Source organism: Dipodomys merriami, unplaced genomic scaffold (genome assembly GCF_024711535.1).
Source record: "Dipodomys merriami isolate MVZ:Mamm:240054 unplaced genomic scaffold, mDipMer1.0.p SCAF_102, whole genome shotgun sequence".
NCBI classification, from domain to species: domain Eukaryota; kingdom Metazoa; phylum Chordata; class Mammalia; order Rodentia; family Heteromyidae; genus Dipodomys; species Dipodomys merriami.
The window spans coordinates 3,484,588-3,506,562 of NW_027202294.1; the positions used below are offsets into that span (position 1 = coordinate 3,484,588).

Genomic DNA, 21,975 nt, shown 5'->3' on the forward strand with positions numbered 1-21,975 from the left:
AGCTTTGAACCACGATCCACAGATCTCAGCCTCCTGAGTAGCTAGGATTACAGGCATGAGCCACAGTGTCCAGCTTCCCTGAGCTCTTTTGTTAAGGGCTAGTGCTCTACCACTTTGAGCCACAGCTCCAATTCTGATTTTTCTGGGTGGCTAATTAGAGATAAGAATCTCATGGACTTTCCTGCCTGGACTGGCTTCAAACTACGATCCCCAGATCTCAGCCTCCTGAGTAGCTAAGATTACAGGCATGAGCTACCCGCACCTAGCTAACAATAAAAATTTGTAATGTTTGCATATCTATTTCCTTCCGGAGCCAATGTAATTATTCTTCTAGGTTCCCATCACTCCTGCTGGACAGTGGTAGTGGCGTCTTAACAATCCTCCCTGCATCCACTGTCTCTCTTTGAATTTCATTGCTCATATCATGGACCAAGTGCTCTTCCAAAAGTGCAGGTATATTAAAACATTCTCTGTTGCTCAAAAACTTTTCATAGTTCTCCCTGTCTATAAAAAATTGCAAAGTTCTTAACAGGATATTCATACTCCCAGAACTGTTTCGATGAGAATTTAATGACAGAAATTCAGCACACTTCCTTAAAAAAACAAACAGAAGAAATATTGGCTCTGACTCTGGAAATGTCAAAAGTACATCTTATTTTGGGTTTAACTGACTCCAGAGGCTGGAATGATACCATTAGTATGCACGCGCACACACACACGCACACACGCACACGCACGCACATACACACACACGCACGCACGCACACACACACCCTGTCTCTGTCTCTGTCTCTTTCACCTCTCAGTGATATTTGTCTCTGCTTGAGTCTGAGTGTGTCTCATTCATGAGCAGGTATTCTCCACATAGTGACATAGTTAAAGGGTCTCTTAGGGACCTAAGAGGGTACTCAGCCCTCATTATTGTAGCTTACAGTCCAAAAGAAGAGACCTTCATTCTTCCATTACTTGAGACCAGTTCTGTGAGAGAACTTCTGTTGTTTCTAACTTAAGGTTCATGTACTGTAGCTAAGGACATGAGGTGCTCACTGATCAGATAGGTGGTCAGGATCAAATAAGATAATCTGTTAGTTCCTCAAGAATTATGTAGGATGGGGGAGGGGAAATTTTCCAGTGGAAGGAGGGGTATACTCCCAAAGCTCCCTATGGGAACTCTGACTGGTGCTTTGGATATAAGGGACAGAGTTGCCCGGGTAATAATGGGAGTCATTAGAAAGCTCAGTGTTTATCTCAAACCACTAGGCTGCAAGAAAAGCAGAAACAGAACCTTCCTTCTATAACGTCCTCATAGTAACTCAGCTACTCCCTCTACAGATCACCGTTCCCTTTCTATGACTGAGGACTTCACTCTCTCACCTCTGCTTTGTGTCTATCCCCTCCATACACCTACCTCTTTACTCTTCATTTCTTTGTACTCTTAACACCTCATTCATTTATTTGTTTATGGTAGTTTGTTGAACAGCTACTATGTGCCAAGCACTGCCCTAAGCATGGGAGGGTGGGGGGGATGGATACAGAAGTCACAAAACAACAAAAAGCTGCCCTCATGGCTTTCACACTGTAGTAGCAGAAGGCAGAAGATAAATAAACCCACCAGGTACTGATAGGTACCTTGGAGACATAGAGGAAAGGAATAGAGGTATGTGTGGTGGGGGGGATTCTGTGCTATTTTGCGTTTGTATGGTACTGGGGATGGAACCTGGGGTCTTTCACATGTTAGGCAAATGCTTTACTACTGAGCTAGGGTCCAAGATCGTATTTTATACTATTTTATTTAAGTTGCCTCTCTGATAGGTGACATTGTAGTATAAACCTTATGGAACTAAGAGTGCCAGTCGTGGGAACACCTGGGAAAAGAGCTTGCTAAGCAAAACACATTAAATGTAAATGTCTTCAGAAGGTACTTCCTTGGTATGACTGAAGCAGAGCCCAGAGGCCAACAGACTTGAAGAATATAGATTTAAGGGAGGTAATGAGAGATGAGTTAAGACCGTCATGAAGTGGGTGAACAGCCACACATGTAGAGTCTTGTAGGTCAGTGTCATAATTTGATCTTGACTGAGGGAGATGGAGAATTGCCTGAAGATTCTGAACAGGTGGGGAAATGACTTGTAGGACATTTTGGAGGATCTTTGGTTGCAGGAGGGAAGCAAAAGATGAAAGCAGAAAGATCAAGGGGCACTTTTTAAAGTTATGCTGGCTTGGTAAAGATGGTACCGTGCAGGCAGTTGAAAGTGGCCGTATTCTAGATCCGTTTTAAAGGTAGACACTTTGCAAATCCTGAGGAATGGTCTCATTTTGTTTCCTTACTTCCTACCTCTGCTTCCTGAGAGAGGAGAATAGATTGGTTCAGTGTGGATTTGTGTACCAGTCTAATTCTGTACCAGTAACAGAGTCATCATGCTGTCTCATGGGCAGGAGCTGATTGTGGATAGCTTTCTTGGAGGAGCTGTGTTTGTAGAAGGCACCATTTTGACATTCCCACCATGGTGTTATAGCTAACAACTTCTTTTAAGCTTTATTTGCAAACCCATCATCCCCCTCTCTTTCCCTATAGATCTGGTACTTTAGCTACATTTTATCTGGTATATTTGTATGACTTCATGCCTTTGTTCCTGTTATTCCCTCAACTGAGGACACTTCTTTTTTTCAACTATCATAGCTATGTACTTCAACTGTTGGGGTAAATCTGTTGGGGTAAAGTAGTAAGAAGACTAGCAAAACAAATTCTGGGAAAAACGAAATGAAGTTGCGAAATAAGCCCTTAAGGGCTTCAGTTGAGTAGACAACTGGCCAGGATTCTATAGCATTTCTGGGGACCTTGAGCAGATTCCAAGCGGAAACCAGCACCTCAGAAAAGACACAGAACAAGCTGGGTGCCAGTGGCTCACACCTGTAACGCTAGCTACTCAGGAGGCTGAGATCTGAGGATCGTGGTTCAAAGCCAGCCCAGGCAGGAAAGTCCGTGAAACTCTTCTCTCCAATAAACCACCAGAAAACCGGAAGTGGCGCTGTAGTTCAAGTGGTAGAGTGCTAGCCTTGAGCTGAAGAGCTGACACAGAATAAAGGCTCTGCATGGAGGTGGCCAATGTAAACAGTAGAACCCTCAACATTTCTTTTGATAGGAAGGGGACTAGAAGATAAGAAGCTTGAGAAAACCACTAGTGTCTCTAGCTCCCAGTTGATTGTAGGGCAAGCAAGGATCCTTGTCTGGGGGCCTGGAGACAAAGCTAAGCACTGAGAGCCATGTGTCTGCTATATAATGAAGGCAGCATTCAGTAGGTTCAGCAAACCTAATGTCTTAGTAACTTTCAGGAACTCCCTTATTGGATATGAAGTAACAGGAGTTCTATCTCCAAACGTGGAGTGTGCATCTTCCAAAGAGCACAAGATAATCCATTTGGATGTGAGAAGAAAATACTAGAACTTCTGTTTCTAGGAACAATTTTGTTCTTTTTCTATTTAAGGTTTTGTAAGCTTCATGTTGGTCCAGTAGCACACTTGTGGAAAGTATAAATAAAAAGACATTTAGACTGTGAGTATATAATCAGAATTCTTTTGCAGATAAGCTATATGAACAAAGAGGTTTGAAGATCATTCTTGCAGGAGACTGGTGGCCAAACCAGGGCTAAATGGGAATGGCATTTGCTGAGATGGAGCATTTGAAGGAATCATGGGTGAGGAGGGAGAAGAGGTTAGGTGTTTTTTCTGATTTGTTGGTGGGGGGGGTCTTGCATATTCCTTAGTGGTGGCTTGATAAGGGATGAGTCTGGATAAGCTAGCTTGAGGAAAGGAAAGGCCTTTGGCATCTTGATGGGAAGGAAGTGTCTGGATCACACTGCCTCAGTCAAGGGGGACAATCACTCCTTCGTCTGAATGAAGGTCCTGCTTGCAGCAACCTCTTGAATGGGGGAAGTTTCCTGGGATGGAAAAAAAAGTCTCCTAGGGAAGACAGCAGGTGGAAGCTAGTGCCTGTGTGTTGTCAAGAGTAGAGGAGAGTTTGAGCTCAGGGGATATTGAAAGGATGGACAGGGGCCACTTTTAAGTATCTCTGATGTGGTAGGACAGTGCGGACATCCTTTCCAAGAAGAACAGAGACCCAAAGACAGACACAAAGATCATCCATTTGTTACCTGGGTCCAAGAATAACAAGGATGTCTAAAAAGATCAACAATTCTCCAACCCCATCTCAGAGACCCATCAGGAGACACAAAGGAGTGCACAGACTGACAGAAATTCATTCAAATGTAGGAAGTCATTGATTCAACTGCCCAGCCAAAATAGGTACCTGTGTGTGATGGTTATGGAATATACCCAAGCTTCAGTACAGGGTCAACAATCCCAGTGGCTGCTCCCTAGGGCCTGGGACTCTTGGGGAGAGGGGAGGGGCATGTGAGGTCCCAACAGTGAGTTCTTGAGGTTTCTGTGGGGCTGCCATTCTCTAGGTCTAGAGGTAAATGCAGAGCAAGGAAACTTTCAGCAAGTGTCTGAGGCCTCCTTGGTCCCTTGTACAGACTCTGGGATAACATTGTATCTGCCCACTTGGGGAGCCCAGGAAGGACACAGGACCGCAGACCACACCCACCTATATGTAGAGGGCCTATGATGTTGCATTCTGAGAGCCTGCACCCTAGATCTGGGTGCCAGGGCAAGTGGCAGGATGGCATGACTGGCTTGGTACAGATGCAGAACTCTAAAGCTAACTCTAAAGTTTCAAAGAGAGAACTCTTGGCCAGAGGGTGAGGGCGAGTAGCAGAGAGTGGATGCTAAATAACAAGATTATCCCAGCCATCACCTACACTCAGCTGCTACACAGGAAAGTTTCAGCCAAAGGTCTACCGGGCACCAAATCGAGAGTGGAGATTATTGACAGAATTACTGAGGATCAACCAGAGACAGGCCCATCCCAGAGTCAGGGAGAGACAAACCTGGAGCCGTGGGGAGTGACATACAAAATTTTATTATTATTATCATTTATGTATTTATTATTTATCATGTGCACAAGAAAAAAAAAAGAGGAATCAAAATGAACCGACACGCTGGAAGTGGCTGAGAAACCATCTTGGTCAGGGGACCTTTCTAAGATTAGGACTGGTTCTGGGTCCCAGACTCCTGCCCTGCCAGCCCCACCACCGAATAGGGACCTTGTCGCTCCGAGGAGACCACTTGGAACCTGGCTGGGCGCCGGCACTTCCCTTACGCTATTCTCTTTTCTCACTTTCCTTTTCCAATAAAAATTAAAAAACAAAACAAAACAAAAAAAAACCCCACAAAGGCTCGAAGGGAAGAGAGATCTGGGCGAGGACTCCAAGCCTTTTTGGATTTGTTCAAGGATTTTATTTATTTATTTATTTTCACTTTTATTGACTTTGTTTCTGTTATTTCGAGTCGTCACGATCCACGGGTGAGGAGACATGCAGGGAGAGAGCATCGCCGCTACCGAGAGAGCAACTACAGGGCGGGGCAGGGTGGCCCGGCCACCCAGGGCGCAGCAGAGAAGGGCCAGCACGGAGACTGGAGCTGCCACCTGTGATCTTGCCTGCGAGGGCAGAGCTGGGAGGGGGGGGAGAGAGAGAGAGAGAGAGAGAGAGAGAGAGAGAGAGAGAGAGAGAGAGAGAGAGAGAGAGAGAGAGAGAGAGAGAGAGAGAGAGAGAGAGAGAGAGAGAGTTGGGGGTGGGGGGCAGAGACAGGGAGACAATCAGAGGTCAAGACGCAGGGAGACGGAGACAGAGGGAGAGAGAGCAGCGGAGAGGAAGGGAGGTGAAGGGTGCAGGGGGTGGGGGGGGTGGGGGGGGAGATGCCAGGAGGAGAGAGCGAAAACACGGAATTACAGAGAAACAGCCAACAAAACAGAGGCGAGAGGAGTCCACGGGACCATGTTCGTCATTTTGCATAGAGATTTCTTTCTTTCGTAATAGTTTTGTAACATTAAAAAAAAAAGTTGTCCCCCTCCTCCAGGATGTGCTGTGCGTCAGCGGGCGCGTCGCGGTGTCCCCTCCCCCCAGCGAGCGGCGACTCTCACAGCACACACAGCGGGGCGTATCTACAGGCAGGGCTGGCGGGGCCGGGGACTCCACGGGGCGGGTGCGCAGAGGGGGAGGAGGTTATATACACGGGGGTTCGCCTTCACACGACACACACCGTCTTTCTAAAAAGCAGCAGCCTGTTGGGTTTGTTTTTCCTTTCTCTCCTTTTGTTCCTTTTTTTTTGCAAAGACCATCCTATTAAATAAGTGTAGGCTTTGTTTTTGTTTTGTTTTTCGGTTCTTGTTCATTTCCTGCCGGAGAGGGAGGGGTGGGGTGGAGTGGGCAGTCGTCCACTTTCCATCCAGCCGTCCACGGCTCAGAATGGGCTCCTATAGTTGGCAGGTTGGGGCATCTGTGTCAGGGGACGGGGTGCCAAGCAACTGCCCCCGAAGACCAGTACCTGCGGCCTATGGGATGGGGTCCTGCGGCGGCTGGGGGGCGGGGCGGGGGGAGACGGAGGGCGACCCGAGAGGCAGGGACTTAGGAACCACGGACGCCGGGCGTCTTAACCTGGGGAAATGACCGGTAGCAGGGGAGAGGGAGAGAGGCCAGCAGAGGAAAGACGCTGTGGTAGGGGGCCGGGCGGTCCAGATGGAGGAAAAGAGCCAAGAGCTGGGCTCGGTGGGTGCCCATCGCTGGAGCCTTCATGTCTTGGGCCCCACAACCTGCGAAAGACTTGACACCCCAAACGCCGTCCGTAGAGCACCACCCTCGGGCGCACGTTCCGCCTTCGGGGGCAAGGCACACCCGAAAGGCGAGGCAGCCCTGCCAGCGCAGGTGCCAAGGAATCCCCCCCCCCACAGGTGGCTCTTCTTCCTTCTGCACAAAGTCGTTTGGTGCTTAATTTCCTTTGCCCAGCGCCCCCCCAGCAAAGCCTCCCGGAGCCGGAGCGCCCCCCTCCCCGGCAGGCTGCTCGGGGCGCTGGGCCGCGCTGCAGTCGGCGTTGATTGTGTGTCACAGAAATGTATCTCGTCCCCAAGGTGGCGGCCCGGCCGGCGTCCCGCAGGGGGCGGACCCGCTCCCGGGCGGGCGGCTTCTACCAGGCCCCGGAGAGTTTTGGCTGGGGCACACCTGGCGACGCCGCGCAGTCCCAGGCGGGCGCGGAGGGGCGGCGGGCGGGGCCTGGGCCGGAGGGTCCCGCCCGCGGCTCCACCCGTCCCGTCCGGCCTTCGGCTGGCTGACGAGGAGGGCTGCGGGGGAGGTCTTGGGATGGGGGTGGGGCTGGGACGGTGGCCGAGAGGCTTCGCGTCGCGTTGGTCCTCCCTCCCTCCGGGGTGGGCGGTCAGACGGGGACGATGTGGAGGCCGAAGCTGTCGGCCTGAAGCTTGATGTGGTCCCCGCGGTAACTAGTGGCGGTCATAGGCAGCGGCAGCAGCGGCAGGGGCGGAGCCCCGGGGGGCGGCACTATAATAATAAGGGGAACCTGGAAGTTAACACAGGAGAAGAATGGGCTGGGTGAGAGGACAAACAGGAGAACAAAAAAAAAAGGAAAGAAAAGCAAAGAAAAGACCTCCCCGGGCTGGGGTCCAGAGGGATCAGGGCTGGGAGACCGTGGCTGGGCCGCCCGGGCCGTGGCCCTGGAGGAGAGCTGCGTTCACGCGCGCTGGGTGGGAGGAAAGGACCCAACTGGTGACACGGGCTTCAGACTCTCTAGGGGGTTCGAGGGCGAAGGCGGCGCCCGGGAGCCTTCCAGTGATCTGGGAGGGAAGGAAGGAAGGGACGAGGCCAGAGGCGCAGGGGTTCTCCAGGGATTCCCGGGCCTCTGCGCTGCACTAAGGAGCCCGCTTCCCTGGGCGCAACCGGACACCCGAGGTCAAAGGGCCGGGAGAGGCGCCCGCGTCTCGAAGCCTCACCGCCGGGCGGGCGCGCTGAGCCGCCGGCGGGCCAGCCCGGTGGCGTACTCACTTAGTAAGGCGGGGTTGCTGAATCTCCAAGCCTCGTTGTAGGCGGTGTACTGGGGGTGGCTGTACGGGTTGCCAGAGAACTCGCTCCCTGCGGGAGGGTGGGGAAGTGGGGATCAGACACCCGCGCTCCAAGGCGGGCTCATCCAGTCGGGTGGAGACGGCTTCTGCGCCCCCTTCACCCCTAGTCCCAGGTACAAGGCCAGGCAATGGCAGGTGCGGACAGGTCAGAGGCGAGGCCGTCCACCTGGTCCACGTGGGGACAGCCGCCGGAAGGCGCCTGGCAAATTGTGGCGGGGGAGGGGAAGATCATCGCTGGGGTGCGGTGACTGGGGCGTGCCGGGGCTCCCCTGCGGAGGCGCTCCAGGCCACTCAGGCAGGGCTAGTTCGAGGTCTGGGTGTGCCCACCCCCAGTAACCTGAAGCAAAGGGCTTTTATAGCGAACACGGTGATTCTGGGAGGCACAGCCCCACAGGGTGGAGGCGAGGGAGGGTGGCGAAGAGAAACCCTCGGGACACTTTGTCCCAGAAAGGCCTAAGAATGGCATCTTAGAGCGGTGCCAAACGCAAGGGGCGGAGAGCTCTGCTGGGAAATACCCCCTCCCTTCTTTCCCTCCGGAGGTTTTACGCGTAGGCCTCCCGGCAGGGGGAAGAAGCCGCTGGAAGCCAGTGGAGTGCCCGCTGGTCGGGCAGCAGCTAGCCAAGGGCCCGTGGGCTGGGAGCCGTCGGAAGCTGCCTCCCTCCCTCTGGGGAAAAAGGCCAGGCCTCCGGGTTTCCCCCTCGCCCTTTCTCCTGTGTGATGACCCTAGACTGTTTACAGTGATCCCTAACCGCGGGTTAAGTAGAGGAGAAGGGGCCCCTCTCGGAGAGGGAGCTGGGGTGGGGGTGGGGGATGCAGCCACTGGAAAGCCTGTTTATTGACGAGGAGGGAAAGCATGCGTGCAGCAGGATAATGAGCTTCTGAGCTCAACTGTGACCAAGAGGAACTGAGCTATCTCCTTCCCCATCGCTAATGAAACAAGTGTAATTTCCTCATCAGCACTAGATTCTGTTTAACGACTCCCCCCTTGCCACCATGAGCTCTCAGCGGCTCCCCTCATCCCCACCTCCCTGCAGACTCCCCACCCTCACCCCTCCCCACTCTTCCCTCACCCCCACTTCTCTAACACCTCCTCCAGCCTCCATTCGCTCACTTGCTGGGATCTTCCTCCCAAAGAATCTCCTTGATTCCCACAAAAGTGCTTACACTTCTTTCCCCAGATCTGGGCAGTAATCCCTTCACCAATACTTATACCTCCCTTCAGCCTTTTTTCTACCACACCTTTCTGCACTCTCCCTGTTTTTCTCATCCTCACCCCAGCTTTGCTTACCCAGGGCTGCCCTTGGGTGATCCTAGATGGATGAGTTCAGTCAACCTCTTCTATCCTCTCCCTCTTCCCCTACCAATGAGAAACTTCTGGGACGGGACACAAGGCTCTCCAGAAGCAGAGGGTTGTAGGCTGGGATGAATTTTACCCTCTTTAAGGCAAGAGGTTTTGGTGTTTCTGCAAATAGGAATGTCAACTCTCTGGCTTCAAGTTCTAACCCAGGACCGTAATCTAGGCTGAGGGATAGGATATCAAGACTTTCGCTTGCAATCACTGGCTCCTAAATATGGCCTCTGCACCCCTGAGCCAGGCAACCCAAGACTGTGGGTGGGGCAAAATCTGGGGAGCAATGAGGACCTGGATCATCTGGAAAGGTTTGGTGTATTCTTGCTTGTCTCTCTGAAGGCAAAATCTCTGTTTTGCTTTTTTTTTTTTTTTTTTTTTGCCATAGGCTGTTCTCAGCTCCTCTTAGGGATGAGTTCCCTCCTCTCTTGAGTTTGGGGTTGGTTCTCCATCTAGTCTTCCCCTGTGACTTGGTGTGGACCCAGAGTGGCTTTGTCTGAGTGACTGACATGACCCTGGAAATGGTTCTTGGTTCTGAGTTTCCATGGAAACCGGGGCAGGATCTTCTAGGCAGTGTCAGCTGACTAGGGTGGGCTACAGCACTGAGGGTGGAGCTGAGGCTTAGTGTTCCTAGGGCACAGGCTCTGGTGGGTTGGTGGGGGGGGGGCAGGGAGCCATGACACAAAGTCATGCATACTTCTGTAAACTCTCCCTGGCTTGCTCATGAGGGAGGATGAGGGGCCAACTGCAGCCCCCAGAGAAAGAGAGAACAGAATAACAATGGTTTGTAGGGAGAGACGATGTTGGGTATCTCCCTCCTCCCCGCCCCTGCCCCGCACCCTTGTCTGCCCACCTCCCCAGCTTCAGACTAGAGACCACTCGGAAGCTCTCCCACACTTAGTACCTCCCACCTAGCTGTAGCAGTTACCTACCAGGCACCATTCCTGCCAGGGTGGAGGTGGGGTAGCTTCCCTGGCCAGTAGGGGGTACATGAGGGGGGTAACCAGGCAGGGTGGTGCTCGCCATGTCACGACCTGGAAAAACACAAAGGGGAAGGGGTGAGGGCTGGAAGAGAGGGTCTGCCTCTGTTTACATTGGTATATATCAGGGAGAGCTCTGAGCAGATGTGTACCTGAACAAGCAGGTCTCTGGCTGCCTTTGCACAGAGTCAAGCTTGTTACCTAAATGACCGAGTCCACCACTAGTTGTGTGTGTTACCCCCTTCTGTGTCGCTTTGGATCTCTGTGCATCTGTTTCTCTTCTCATTCCCAAACGAGATGGAGGTGACCTGGTTTTACTCCTCCCTCTCAGAGAGATAGTCAGCTGTGGTCTCTCCTGGGGCCAAATGGACCTTTGTCATCTTGCTTACCTCTCCCTTCCTAACACCCCATCTTCCCTTCAGGCTTGGATTCACCACCCCCCTCCAATTCTACAAGGGCTGACTGGCATTTCCTGTCCTCTCCAAGTTGAGCTGGTGCTGGGTCTGGCAGATGTGGAGGGTAGGGACCAGCCAGTGGGGTATTTTGCTGATAGCGATTGTGCATTTTCAGGATAGAAAACATTCACCTCCTTCCTGAGATAAATCAGGAACTTTGAACCAACGGTGTGGTGATCAGATTAAATTCCAATGAGCAAAATCTGGTACCTCTACCAGTGGCTGAGGCCTCCTATTAGCTAACGATGAGCTCTCCTTAGCTCCTCTACTAAGAGGAGCAAAGAGATTCCCCAATTCACAGATGATTCTTTTGAAACACAGTTGCATGTAATGGCTGTCCTTCCTTATCTGTCCCCTCCACTGCTATGACATTTAGCATACTCCAGTTTTTAATGATGATATTTGGTCTCTCCCATCTCCCACACACCCACATACTAGAGGCTATTCTGTTCTCTCTTGGCCCATGCATTCTCTGTAGGGTTCCTTTATTGTCCTTGCTAGCTAGTGCCACTCTACCTCTCTTCTAGCCTAGAAAGGCAAGGTATAGCTGAAGGAAGCCATAGGTCTCTGCACACCTTGTCCAGTTCACTCTTTTCTTCAGTTAGAGCCTAGTCATCATCTTCCCATTACTATTCTAAGCTATCTTTCATTCTTTCTTCCTTTTCCAAATTAATGAATGAGTTAATTAGAGATGGGCCTCACTAAGGTTGTTCTCTAACTTAAGATGCTCCTGAGCACTCTTCTTATAAGTACCGTGCATAGGGGCTGGGAAGGTGGCTCAGTGGTAGAGCGCTTGCCTTGCATGCCTTAGGCCCTGAGTTCGATTCTTCAGCACCACATAAGCAAAAAGAAAAAAGCCGGAAGTGGCGCTGTGGCTCAAGTGGTAGAGTGCTAGCCTTGAGCTGAAGAGCTGAGGGACAGCGCCTAGGCCCAGAGTTCAGGCCCCACGACCGGAACCCCCCCCCAAAAAAAAGTACTGTGCATTAACCAATTGCATCACTGTAGCTACTGAGTGCTCTTTTAAGTACTCAGATTATAGGCCTGGAACATCACGGCCAGCTAAACATCTTTCTTTGCTACTGTCCCCTTGAAGATGACCTCATTTCCTACCACCTTCTTCACCTCCACCTAGATGCTTCTGAGTGCTTTTTCCTTCTCTAAGTATACAGAACTGTGGCTCAGGATTTTTGCATTTCCAATTGCCTGCTGTACACTCTTATTTACTACTGCTTTGTCACCTCAAACCTAATAAGGCAGACTCACTTTCCCCTCAGTCAGTGCCACTAACCCTTTTGAAGACAGGAAGACCAACAACTTTGGGGTCCTTGACACAGCCTTCATCCATCCTCCCCCACTATATGAAGTCAGTCACCAAGGATTGTCAGTTGTCCTTAGCTATCTCTGTCGCATACATTTCCATTTCCTAGTTCAGCTCCTGAGCGTCTGCCCTTGGTTGGCCATAAAGGTTGGCTTCTCCTGTCCATGCCAAATATGGCTGCTTGGCTAGCCTCAAGAAACATTTCTTGGGCTAGTAGAGTGCTTGCCTAGCATGCTTGAAGCCCTGGGTTCAATTCCTCAGTACCACATACACAGAAAAAGCCAGAAGTGGTGCTGTGTCTCAGTGGTAGATTACTAGCCTTGAGCAAAAGAAGGTCAGGGACAGTGCCCAGGCCTGAAAGAAACATTGCTTTCATCACACATTTCCCTTGGTTAAAAAACAAAACAAAACAAAAAACACCATTGAGGCTATAGTTTGAATATTAACTGAAGGCTTTCAAAGTCTCCTGGTACTCTCTCCACCCAAGTTCTCAACTCTGATTTTCACTTTTCCTGGTTTAGTTTGACTGCTTGCTTGGTTGCCTGCCTTTCTGCCTGCCTTCTTTCCTTCCTTTCTTTCCTCTTCTTCTTTGTCAGTTGTGGGGCATGATCTCAGGGCTGGGCATTGTGCCTGAGCTCTTTTTGCTCAAGGCTAGTGCTCTACCACTTTGAGCCACAGTGCCACTTCCAGTTTCTGGTGGTAAATTGGAGATAAGAGTCTCATGGACTTTTCTGCCTAGGCTGGCTTTAAATTGGTATCCTCAGATCTCAGCCTCCAGAGTATCTAGGATTAGAGGTGTGAGCCACTGGCACAGGGGCAGTTTGACTGTTTTCACTGTGCATTCACCATGAACTTTCCTTCTTCCTTATTCTTAGTTTTCTTCTAGCTCAAGCCTCAAAATCCCTACCATTCTGTTCATCAGGGAAGTTTCTCTCTTAAGCAGCTATAGGATGTTTGTTTTCCATGTCTTTATAGGGCATAAATGTATCAGCCCCGTTGTTTCATGTCACAGTTTGCTTCATCAGACAGATCATAAGTACTCCAAAAGCAGGACTTGACTTCTGCTTTCCTTTCCTTTTCTTGCCTTTCCTTTCCTTTCCCTCCATCCCTCCCTTCTCTCTCTCTCTCTCTCTCTCTCTCTCTCTCTCTCTCTCTCTCTCTCTCTCTCTCTCTCTCTCTCTCTCTCTCTCTCTCTTTCTCTCTTGCTTTCTTTCCTTTCTTTTTCTCGGTTCTGGGGCCTGAACTCTGGGCCTGGGCACTGTCCCTGAGCTCTTCAGTTCAAGGCTAGCACTGTACCACTTGAGACAGTTCCACTTCTGGCTTTTCTGCTTATGTGGTACTGAGGAATTGAACCCAGGACCTCCTTCATGCAAGGCAAGCGCTCTACCACTGAGCCACCTTCCCAGCCCCAACTACTGCTTTTCTGAATAGTTGAGAACACAGTAGACAACCAATAAACACTTGTTGATTAATTTCCTAGCCCTTGATTGCACTTACAGCCAATTCCTAATAGGTTATAATTGTTTTCTAATTGTTTCATGTAAATCTAGAACAAAATGTGAATGTTTGAATTTGTTTTTTTTCTTTAAAACAACTTAAGCAATAGCATGATGAAAGATTAACAGTGAGACACATCTATTGTGACTCAGCTTTATCATTCAATGGAATGCTTTTCCTCTATACTTACTAATGTATTTCCTAAAACTCAAGAACTAAGTAGAACTACCATGTAAGAAATCACTTTTGTAACTTGCAGTGATAGAAGAATTGAGTTTTGCTTTGTTGTGGGTTTTCTTTTCCCTCATTTGGTCCTACTTCCATCTCTCTCTCTGCTTCCTTCTTCCCTTCCTTCCCCCCCCTCTCTCCCTCTCTCTCTCTCTTTCTTGAACTGGGACTTGAACTCAGGGCCTCACACTCTTGCCTGACTTCCCTTCAAGGCTGGTTCTCTACCACGTGAAACATAGCTCCAGCTCAGCTTTTTTGCTAGTTAATTGAGATAAGAGTTTCTCTGTTTTGTCTGCTTGGGTTAGCTTCAAACCATGATCCTATGATCTCAGCCTCCTGAGTACGCAGAATTCTAGGAATGATGCCCATTGACATAGAGGATTTAAAACTAGAAAGGCATGGAAATCTAATTTCTTCTGGCCTCCCCATTTTTTTTTTTCTGGTCCTGGGGCTTGAACTTGGCTCGGGCACTTCCCTGAGCCTCCTTTGCTCAAAGCTATTGCTCCACCACTTGAGCCACAGCTCTACATCCAATTTCCTGCCCGGTGATCAATTGGAGATAAGAGTATCATAGACTTTCTTGCCTAGGCTGGCTTTGAACCATGATCCTCAGATCTCAGCCTCCTGAGTAGCTAGGATTACAGACATGAGCCACTGGTGTCCGGCTTGGCCCAGTGATCTTAATGTCTAATTATAAAGAAGCCAGTTAAAGGAGTATACCTTTTTAAAAATAAAATTTAAGTGCATGTGAATTCTGGCCTTCAGCTGCATATGAATACGAATTTCTAATACTCTAAGGTTTTGCCACAAAACCTTCAGGAGAGAGGAAGAGAGGCTAGGTGACTAGAAAGTTATGTGCAGTTAACCTGCAGGCAATCCTATTGCAAAGTTTATTCCCACTGGCTTTCTCACTTGCAAAATGATATGGCCAGCTTCCAGCAGGTTGAAAGCCACCCACTGAACTGTTGATTAGAAGGAACATTTCCAAATTCTATTTTTAAAAAACTAAATCTTGGAAGCACCATGCAGCAATTTAAAAAATGTACAAAAGGTCCATGATGAGACAAAACAGTCAAGCATCCTAGCACATGACATATGGTCGTACCCCATTCCGTAACATCACCACCAAGTGGAGCCTGCTGAAGACCCCTGAGTCAACAAAGATGCAAGCCGCTGCATACAAAGCATGCTCAATGGTTTTATTAGTACACAAGTGATACCTGAAGAGCAGGAAAAATATTGACCCAACTCTTTTCAGAGCCATATATTTTTCTGGAATATATGTTGTCAATAATAGAAAATACATATTGCAGGATGTTTTCAAATGACTAAGCTCGTCATACTATTTGCCCAGCAGCATTCTTTGAGCAAACCTCCTTTGGTGAGGGACTATCGATGGCTAATGAAATTTGTGTGAAGAAGAATTGACAGAGCACTGGGGGCTGCAGTACTGCAGAGAGACAGATGGACGTAAAGACAGCTCTAAAACTGCTAATATGGCATTGCCACGTTCTTTACACAAACAAGGCAAGGCATAGAAACAGAAGAAAACAGCTACAAAGTAGAACATAGCAGTTATAAAATATGTGCCATCCACCAGCAGACAGGAAGCAGTAAGGTATTTGCTCTGCTTACTGATAATACCAGCAACATGAAAACTGCACAGGAATTGCAAGTGGTGTAAACTTGTCCTGTAAGAGGTAAGAATCTCATATTGACCACTATAAGAAGGTGGCTACTTGGTTTATAAGGATACAAAGCTTTTGTAGATAAAAGAGCATTTCAGTTGATTATCAGCCTAATATCCTTGTTATAAAGTTGAGAAAACGGAGACATACAGAGGTATCTTGACTCTCCTGTGACTACATAGCTAGTAAATGATAGAGCCAAAGTTTGAAGCCATGTCCGTGCCACACTCTCTTTAATGACAACACAACAGCAGACTCCCCAAAAGTGTCACAGAAAAGGCAAAAAAAAAAAGTCATTTAACAAGAAAAATATACCATTACACTGTCATTAAGACAAAAAAAAAAAAAAAAAAAGGACACAAGGAATAATCAACTGATGTGGAAGGTCTGTAGTAAAACTCCACAGGGTAGAGCATTAATCTCCTTTGAGAGTTTTCTGAAAAACAAAGACCTCTTCAGGAAACAGTAGTTGTTGAGAATCTTAAAGTACCCAGAAGTGTTAGAAGCACTGTATTTGATGAGGATGTCTTCTCAGTTCAACTGAAGAAGTCCCTAAAGATTCTAAAGCCAATTTCTACAGCAATCACTACATTTGAATCAGACAGTGCACTTTTGTCAGACATTCCTTAGCAAATGGCCCAGAGCAAATCAACTGTTTTGGAGAATCTAAGTGCAACCTCTCACTCGTACCAAGAGAGCAAAGTCAGAAACTTTATTAAGGTATTGGAAAACTTTGGTCATCAGATAATTTGCTACTTTAATAGTCTCGTGAAAGATCTAAAGGCAGAGTTGTGTTTCTCCTTTTACCTGGACTCACTAACATTCACTAAGCACCAACTGTCTACTAGACACTGTCCTCAATATTTTATATGTATTTTCTCATTTAATTCTCATACAACTCTACCAGTTGTCCTGTCTTTAATCCCCATTTTGTAGATGAGAAACTGAAACTTGGAGGAACTAAATATTATGTCCACGTTTTCACAGCTAGTAGATGGCCAAAGCCTGGACTATGGAACAAGAAATATATTTGGGAACTGATTCTAGAATAGTATTCTCAATACTATAGACCTAGAAAATAGACAGGTATTCCGTCCAAGAAAGTAATGTGGAGCCGGGAGCTGGTGGCTCACGCCTGTAATCCTAGCTACTCAGGAGGCTGAGATCTGAGGCTCGCGGTTCAAAGCCAGCCCGGGCAGGAGAGACCGTGAGACTCTTATCTCCAATAAAACCACCAGAAAACCGGAAGTGGCGCTGTAGCTCAAGTGGTAGAGCACTCGCCTTGAGCTGAAGAGCTAAGGGACAACGCCCAGGCCCAGAGTTCAGGCCCCACGACCGACAAAAAAAAAAAGAAATGTGGGATGGTGCTAAGCTAATCCTTTCTATAATAGAGCACCTTGTCACTACCTGTTTCTTGTATTGTCTACAGTAGAGATTTCAAAGTGGGATTCACTGATTTCATAGGGCTCCAAAGATACACTTTAGGGGGCCTGCAGAAAGCTATATATAAAATGTTATAGATATTATAAATGCGTACCTTTGGTATAGATGGTATATGGCCTTTATCATATTGTCAAAAGTATTCATAACTTTTGAGAGCATAATGAAAGACTAATAAGCAGTGCTAATTTTTTTTAAAAAATAGAACCTGTTCTTTTGTGTAAAATGCTAATTTGTTTGCAACTAGTGAATAATATCAACAAATAAGATCATATAGGAAACAGTAAAATTAAAGCTTATCTCAAGTACAAAGAAATGCTATCATGAGAAGATTAGGAAATAATACAAAGGACACTGCTCAAGAAGCAGAAACTGCTGCTAGTGACAGCCTGGGCAATAAGACTTATTAGACACAGATTTACACAGCAAAAGTTATATCCAAGGAGTTTAGAGATATGTTTCCTTGGCATCTTTCTCTGAAAATGAGCACTTTTGCTACCTACTTGACACCGTGAGGATCCTAAGGCCAGAAAGCATAACTCTTGTTTTACTCCCCTACCCTCAAGGTTTGTCTGCTTCTCATAAAGTGTCAAAAAAAAAAAAAAATGAAGACATTAGATTTCTTCAAGGTTGGCAGTCTATGGCTACATTTAACACAATCATTTTTAATATGTATAAGAATATGGTTAGTAAATTTGTAATTACTGTCTAAGTATACATGTACTTTATTTATATTTACCCTTTATAACAGTATATTGAATATAATACACCAAACTAAGGATCTTTGAATCTGTAAAAGATACTTTCAAAAGAGAGGGAATTTTCTGTATGTAACATTTTATTTCTTATTTCCCAGGTTACTAGCTTCCCCCACTCTTCTCCCTCCTCCAAGTTTTGTTCTTTGGAGCAAATGGGTCTGTGTGAGGACCCCATTAGGTACTGTGGAGGCCCCACACTCAGCCCAAGACTTGCCTGCTCCAAGTTCCAGCAGAGGGGGCTGTACCCACAGCTCAGGGTGGCTGCTCTCCTAGCTGATCTGTTGCCCAGTGACAGCTGGACCTCAAGTCCCTAAGGTGTCCTAGGCAATGATGTGTGTGGGCTCAGTGAGGTCTGGTCCTCTACTACCAAACAGCTGGACAGAGCTAGTCATGCTGTTCCTACCCCTTCCCCCGTAGCACACGGCCCTCCTAGGGTTGTGTACTCTCCCAGCCCAGGGCCTCACAGAAGGCAGTTTGCATCTAACTCATCTGGACTATGCATGGAACTGCAGCCTCAGAATCCTGTAATAAGACTGGGGGCTCTGGGAAGAATCATATTTTCAAGAAGCTGAAAGGAACTCCATAGGCCAACTCCTTCGTTTACAGAGATGGAAACTGAGGCTCAGAGAGAGGAAGAGAAATCTCGAGTGCTCTCACTTCTCAAAGCTGCCTTCTCTGGCTCTAGGAGCAGGTTACAAATGAAGAGCAGCGCTGGGTAGGAGCTGGCATCTGGGAGGTTGGGCCAGGGGCTCATAGATGGGCTCTGTGTCTATGAGACCCTCATGCTGGGTGGGCAGAGGTTAAGCTTGTTTGCACAGTCTCCTGATACTCCAGGTCTCCCAGTTCCTCTCTGGCTTTATTTCGCTCTCTAAGAGCACTGAATTGTCAGCTCTAATCCTTCTGAAAGCACAGCGTTTTTCAGGCGCTCTGTGTAAGTGAAACCCTAATCCCAAGGAAAACGGTCACTTAAGCTGCTGGAGCATTAGGCTGTTCTCAGAGCCCACTGTAGGATTTCCTCCCTCCCTGCCTGTCAGCCTTCCACCACTGGGGAGGAGAGGATTCCAGACTGAAGGCACATAAAGCCCTCTCTGAAGTGGCAACAGTGGCAGAACTGTCTCCCAGAGCTCAGGGTTAAAAAAGCTGTGGCTAGGCTGTCCTGAGGCTACAGCTAAGTATGGGGAAGGAAAGCCAAAAGATGACCCCACCCTGGGGAAGGGAGTGGGGTGGCTGACTGGGGGAAGCATGTTTTCTGGTCTGGTTTGAAAGCTAGCAAGTCATTTCTGAGATACCACTATTTAAGAATTTCTAGTTATAACTGGGCACTGGTGGCTCATACCTGTAATCCTTGCTACTCAGGAGGCTGAGATCTGAGGATCAGTCAGAAGCCAGCCCAGGCAGGAAAGTCTAAGAGACTCTTATCTCCAATTAACCAGCATAAAGTTGGAAGTGCAGCTGTGGCTCATGTGGTAGAGGGTTGGCCTTGAGTAAAAAAGTTCAGGGACGGTCCCAGGCCCTGAGTTCAAGCCCCAGGACCAGCACGTGTGCACGTGCACGTGCGCGCACACACACACACACACACACAATTTCTAGTTACTCAAAAAGGGCTGGGTCATCAGACTATACTTTTCCTCAGCTAACTTTTTTTTTTCTTATCAAGTACCAAATAATGGTGTAAACAGCTCTCTGCCGGAGGCAGCCCATCACTGCTAGGATGGCTGGTAGACACAGATGTGGACTTAAGATTGAGGTGGCACAGCTTTTATTCCACTCTAAATTGGCCTGCCTCTCCAAGTCCTGGAGCAAATTTGTGCCTGGACTTTTCAACCTCCTTTCCCTCTGGAGGTGGACTGAATAAAGGAGGAAGGAGCCTGATCCAATGACTGCCTAAACAGCAGACACAGGGCACCTGGATATCTGTCAATGTCTCATTGCTATGGAAATGCCCCCATAATTAAATCAGAATGAGGTCCAGGGCTGGAGGTCCTTGGGGAGGTGGCTAGAGGCCTCAGGGGTGTCTGGAGGAGGTCTTCCTCTTTGCTGTGGACCTTCTCAGCCCACATGAAGGGTCTAAGAGCAGTAGGTACAGACAAATCCTCAGACTTCACTGGGCCTCTGACTTGCCAAACATCCCAAGTTGTTCTCACCCTCTCCTTTCAAGGTTGGGGAGCAACTAGTCTCTGCCCTAAATTCCTCCAGCTAATCAGGGGCTTTGAGCCAACAGACAAGACTAAGAGTTCCAGCCTGCCTTCAGAAGCACTTCTTGGGCCTTTATTGCCCTCTCTTCCTCAAGGGGCTGGCCAAGGGCTAAGTGTTTGTTTTATGGGGGAAATGCAGTTGCATTGGAACAGGGTTGTTAACTACAGGAAAGAGGCGGTGCCTGGTTCTCAGACTCCCCCAGTAGGTGGAGAAGATTTCCCAGGGTCCACACCTCTCTCCTCTCAAAGGTCATTTTGGCTGCCTGTGAGCCAGGAGTTGGAGCTGCTGAGTTGGTCCCTTCTGTCTGAGGTTGCTCTTCCTAGTGTCTAGGACAACAGAGCCAACCTTGCTGCTTAGCTTTAAACTCTGGCTTACCGGCCTCTGGCCTCCCCACCTCTGCTCAAACTTGCCAGTGTCTGGGAGACCAGCATTACTGATCCCTCTCCATGCCTTGGACAACACCCACTGGACCTGAACTAGGGATTCCTTCAAAGCTGTAGTCTCCAGGTATTAAGAGAAATTTCTCTAAATCTCTTGAATGAAATCTACTTCACCCTATCAGGGGAGGAAGTCAATATATTTCCCACATGCACAGGCGAGAGGCAGCACTGTCCTGGTCCTCAACTCTCCAGTGTTCAGACATTGTTCTAAAGGGAAGGTGAGATACTCTGCTGGAACTCTGCAATCTAGGAGTTTGAATAAGCAGGGAATAGGCCCTGCTTTCACAGTGGCCTGAGGCCCAGCAGTCTTAGTGGCTCCTAGACAATAAGCTAGAAGCATGGTCTTCATTCTTTGTCCTTTTTGATCTCCATTATCTGACAATTTGCTGAGCTGTGGGAAGGGAAGGTGCTCTGGAGATCTGGATCTGTGCTATAGACACAATTTATACTTTGATCTTTTTAGAATATTGAACATGCTTAGTTTATCTTCCCATTTGGATAATTCTATGATCTCTGCTTCTTGGAGGTGTTAACTGTCCTATGTGTGGTTTCTGCTACGCTCGCTCATGATAGTTTGCTTTCACACGAGCTATGTAAATTTTATGGAGCACTCTTCAGTGCTCTTTCCCTTATAGGTGGTCCTTATGTTTTGGATTGCTGAATACCTCTACAGATATGTTTTGTTATTATTCTTTCTGGGGTTTGGGAGGAATCTGTTCTGGATGAAAGCTTAAGTGAGCTCTTGGCTTGAGGTTCCTACAATATGCTTCTAGCATATATCTGAACTCTGATCCAGATTCGGACTCTTTGATGTGTTACAATCTTAACCTTTCCTCATTAGGATCTACCTCGGGTGTGATACCGGGAGTGTCTCACATACTGATCTGGCTTTAACTTATCCTCTATTTCTGGCACCAGAGTGAGGATTGGCTGTTACATTAATATTATTTGTTGCTGTATTTTATCCAACTATGTTCTGCTAAGGTTAGCCTGCCTCTCTACAACACCTCTCTACAACTAAAACGAGAGTGGTGAGAATTACACTCGCACAGGCTCTCCCAGTGCTTGGTACTGATGCCCACTAGAAGCCAGTGAAGCCTGCTCTGTGCAGCAGCTCCTGGGACATGTGTGTCCTCATGCTTCAAGACTGGACATGGAGCTGCACTGTCACTAACTTCCTTCACCATCATCTTGGCCCATGTGGTCTCCAGGGAAGGAAGCTTGTCTCTCTTCTTCTCTAGACCTTCCTTACGCTACTGGACTCTTTGAATGCTCCAAAGCCATCTCCAGTGGCTTTAGGGATCCTAAAACCAGTTCTTATCTTCTTTACCCAGATTAACAAGACTGACAGGAACCCTGCAGACTCTCCTATCACTGTAGCCCCTGGCCTAGCCCAGGCCTGGCCCAGGGGGAGGGAGGTAAGCAAGCCTTGGAGAAAAGGGGCTGTCATTTCTATCAGGGATGGGAGACATTAGAGAATACAAGCTCCTCCAGCAAATAGTTATAATCAGGGTTTTTACCTATAGAGCCTGGGGACTTTGAGAGGTTAGTGACCATCTCCTGTGGAGTCCTGTATAGAGCTAAGAAGGTGGCAGTTGACA

General features: G+C 48.1%; 1 protein-coding gene across 6 annotated transcripts in view; it reads right to left on the reverse strand.

The window, feature by feature from the left end:
• Positions 1–4,961: 4,961 nt before the first annotated feature.
• Positions 4,962–21,975, reverse strand: part of Pax2 (paired box 2) — a 94,451-nt gene continuing 77,437 nt past the window's right edge. For 4 of the 6 annotated variants that reach the window (XM_069995140.1, XM_069995156.1, XM_069995148.1 and 1 more), the window contains 3 exons: positions 10,307–10,408; positions 7,950–8,036; positions 4,962–7,448 (listed from right to left, as the gene is read on the reverse strand). In XM_069995140.1, coding sequence (XP_069851241.1) covers positions 7,327–7,448; positions 7,950–8,036; positions 10,307–10,408 — 311 coding nt within the window. In that variant the 3' untranslated portion in view covers positions 4,962–7,326. Of the gene's footprint in view, positions 7,468–7,949; positions 8,037–10,306; positions 10,409–21,975 lie in introns of all 6 variants that reach the window. The other 2 variants (XM_069995133.1, XM_069995126.1) reach the window with 1 other exon arrangement.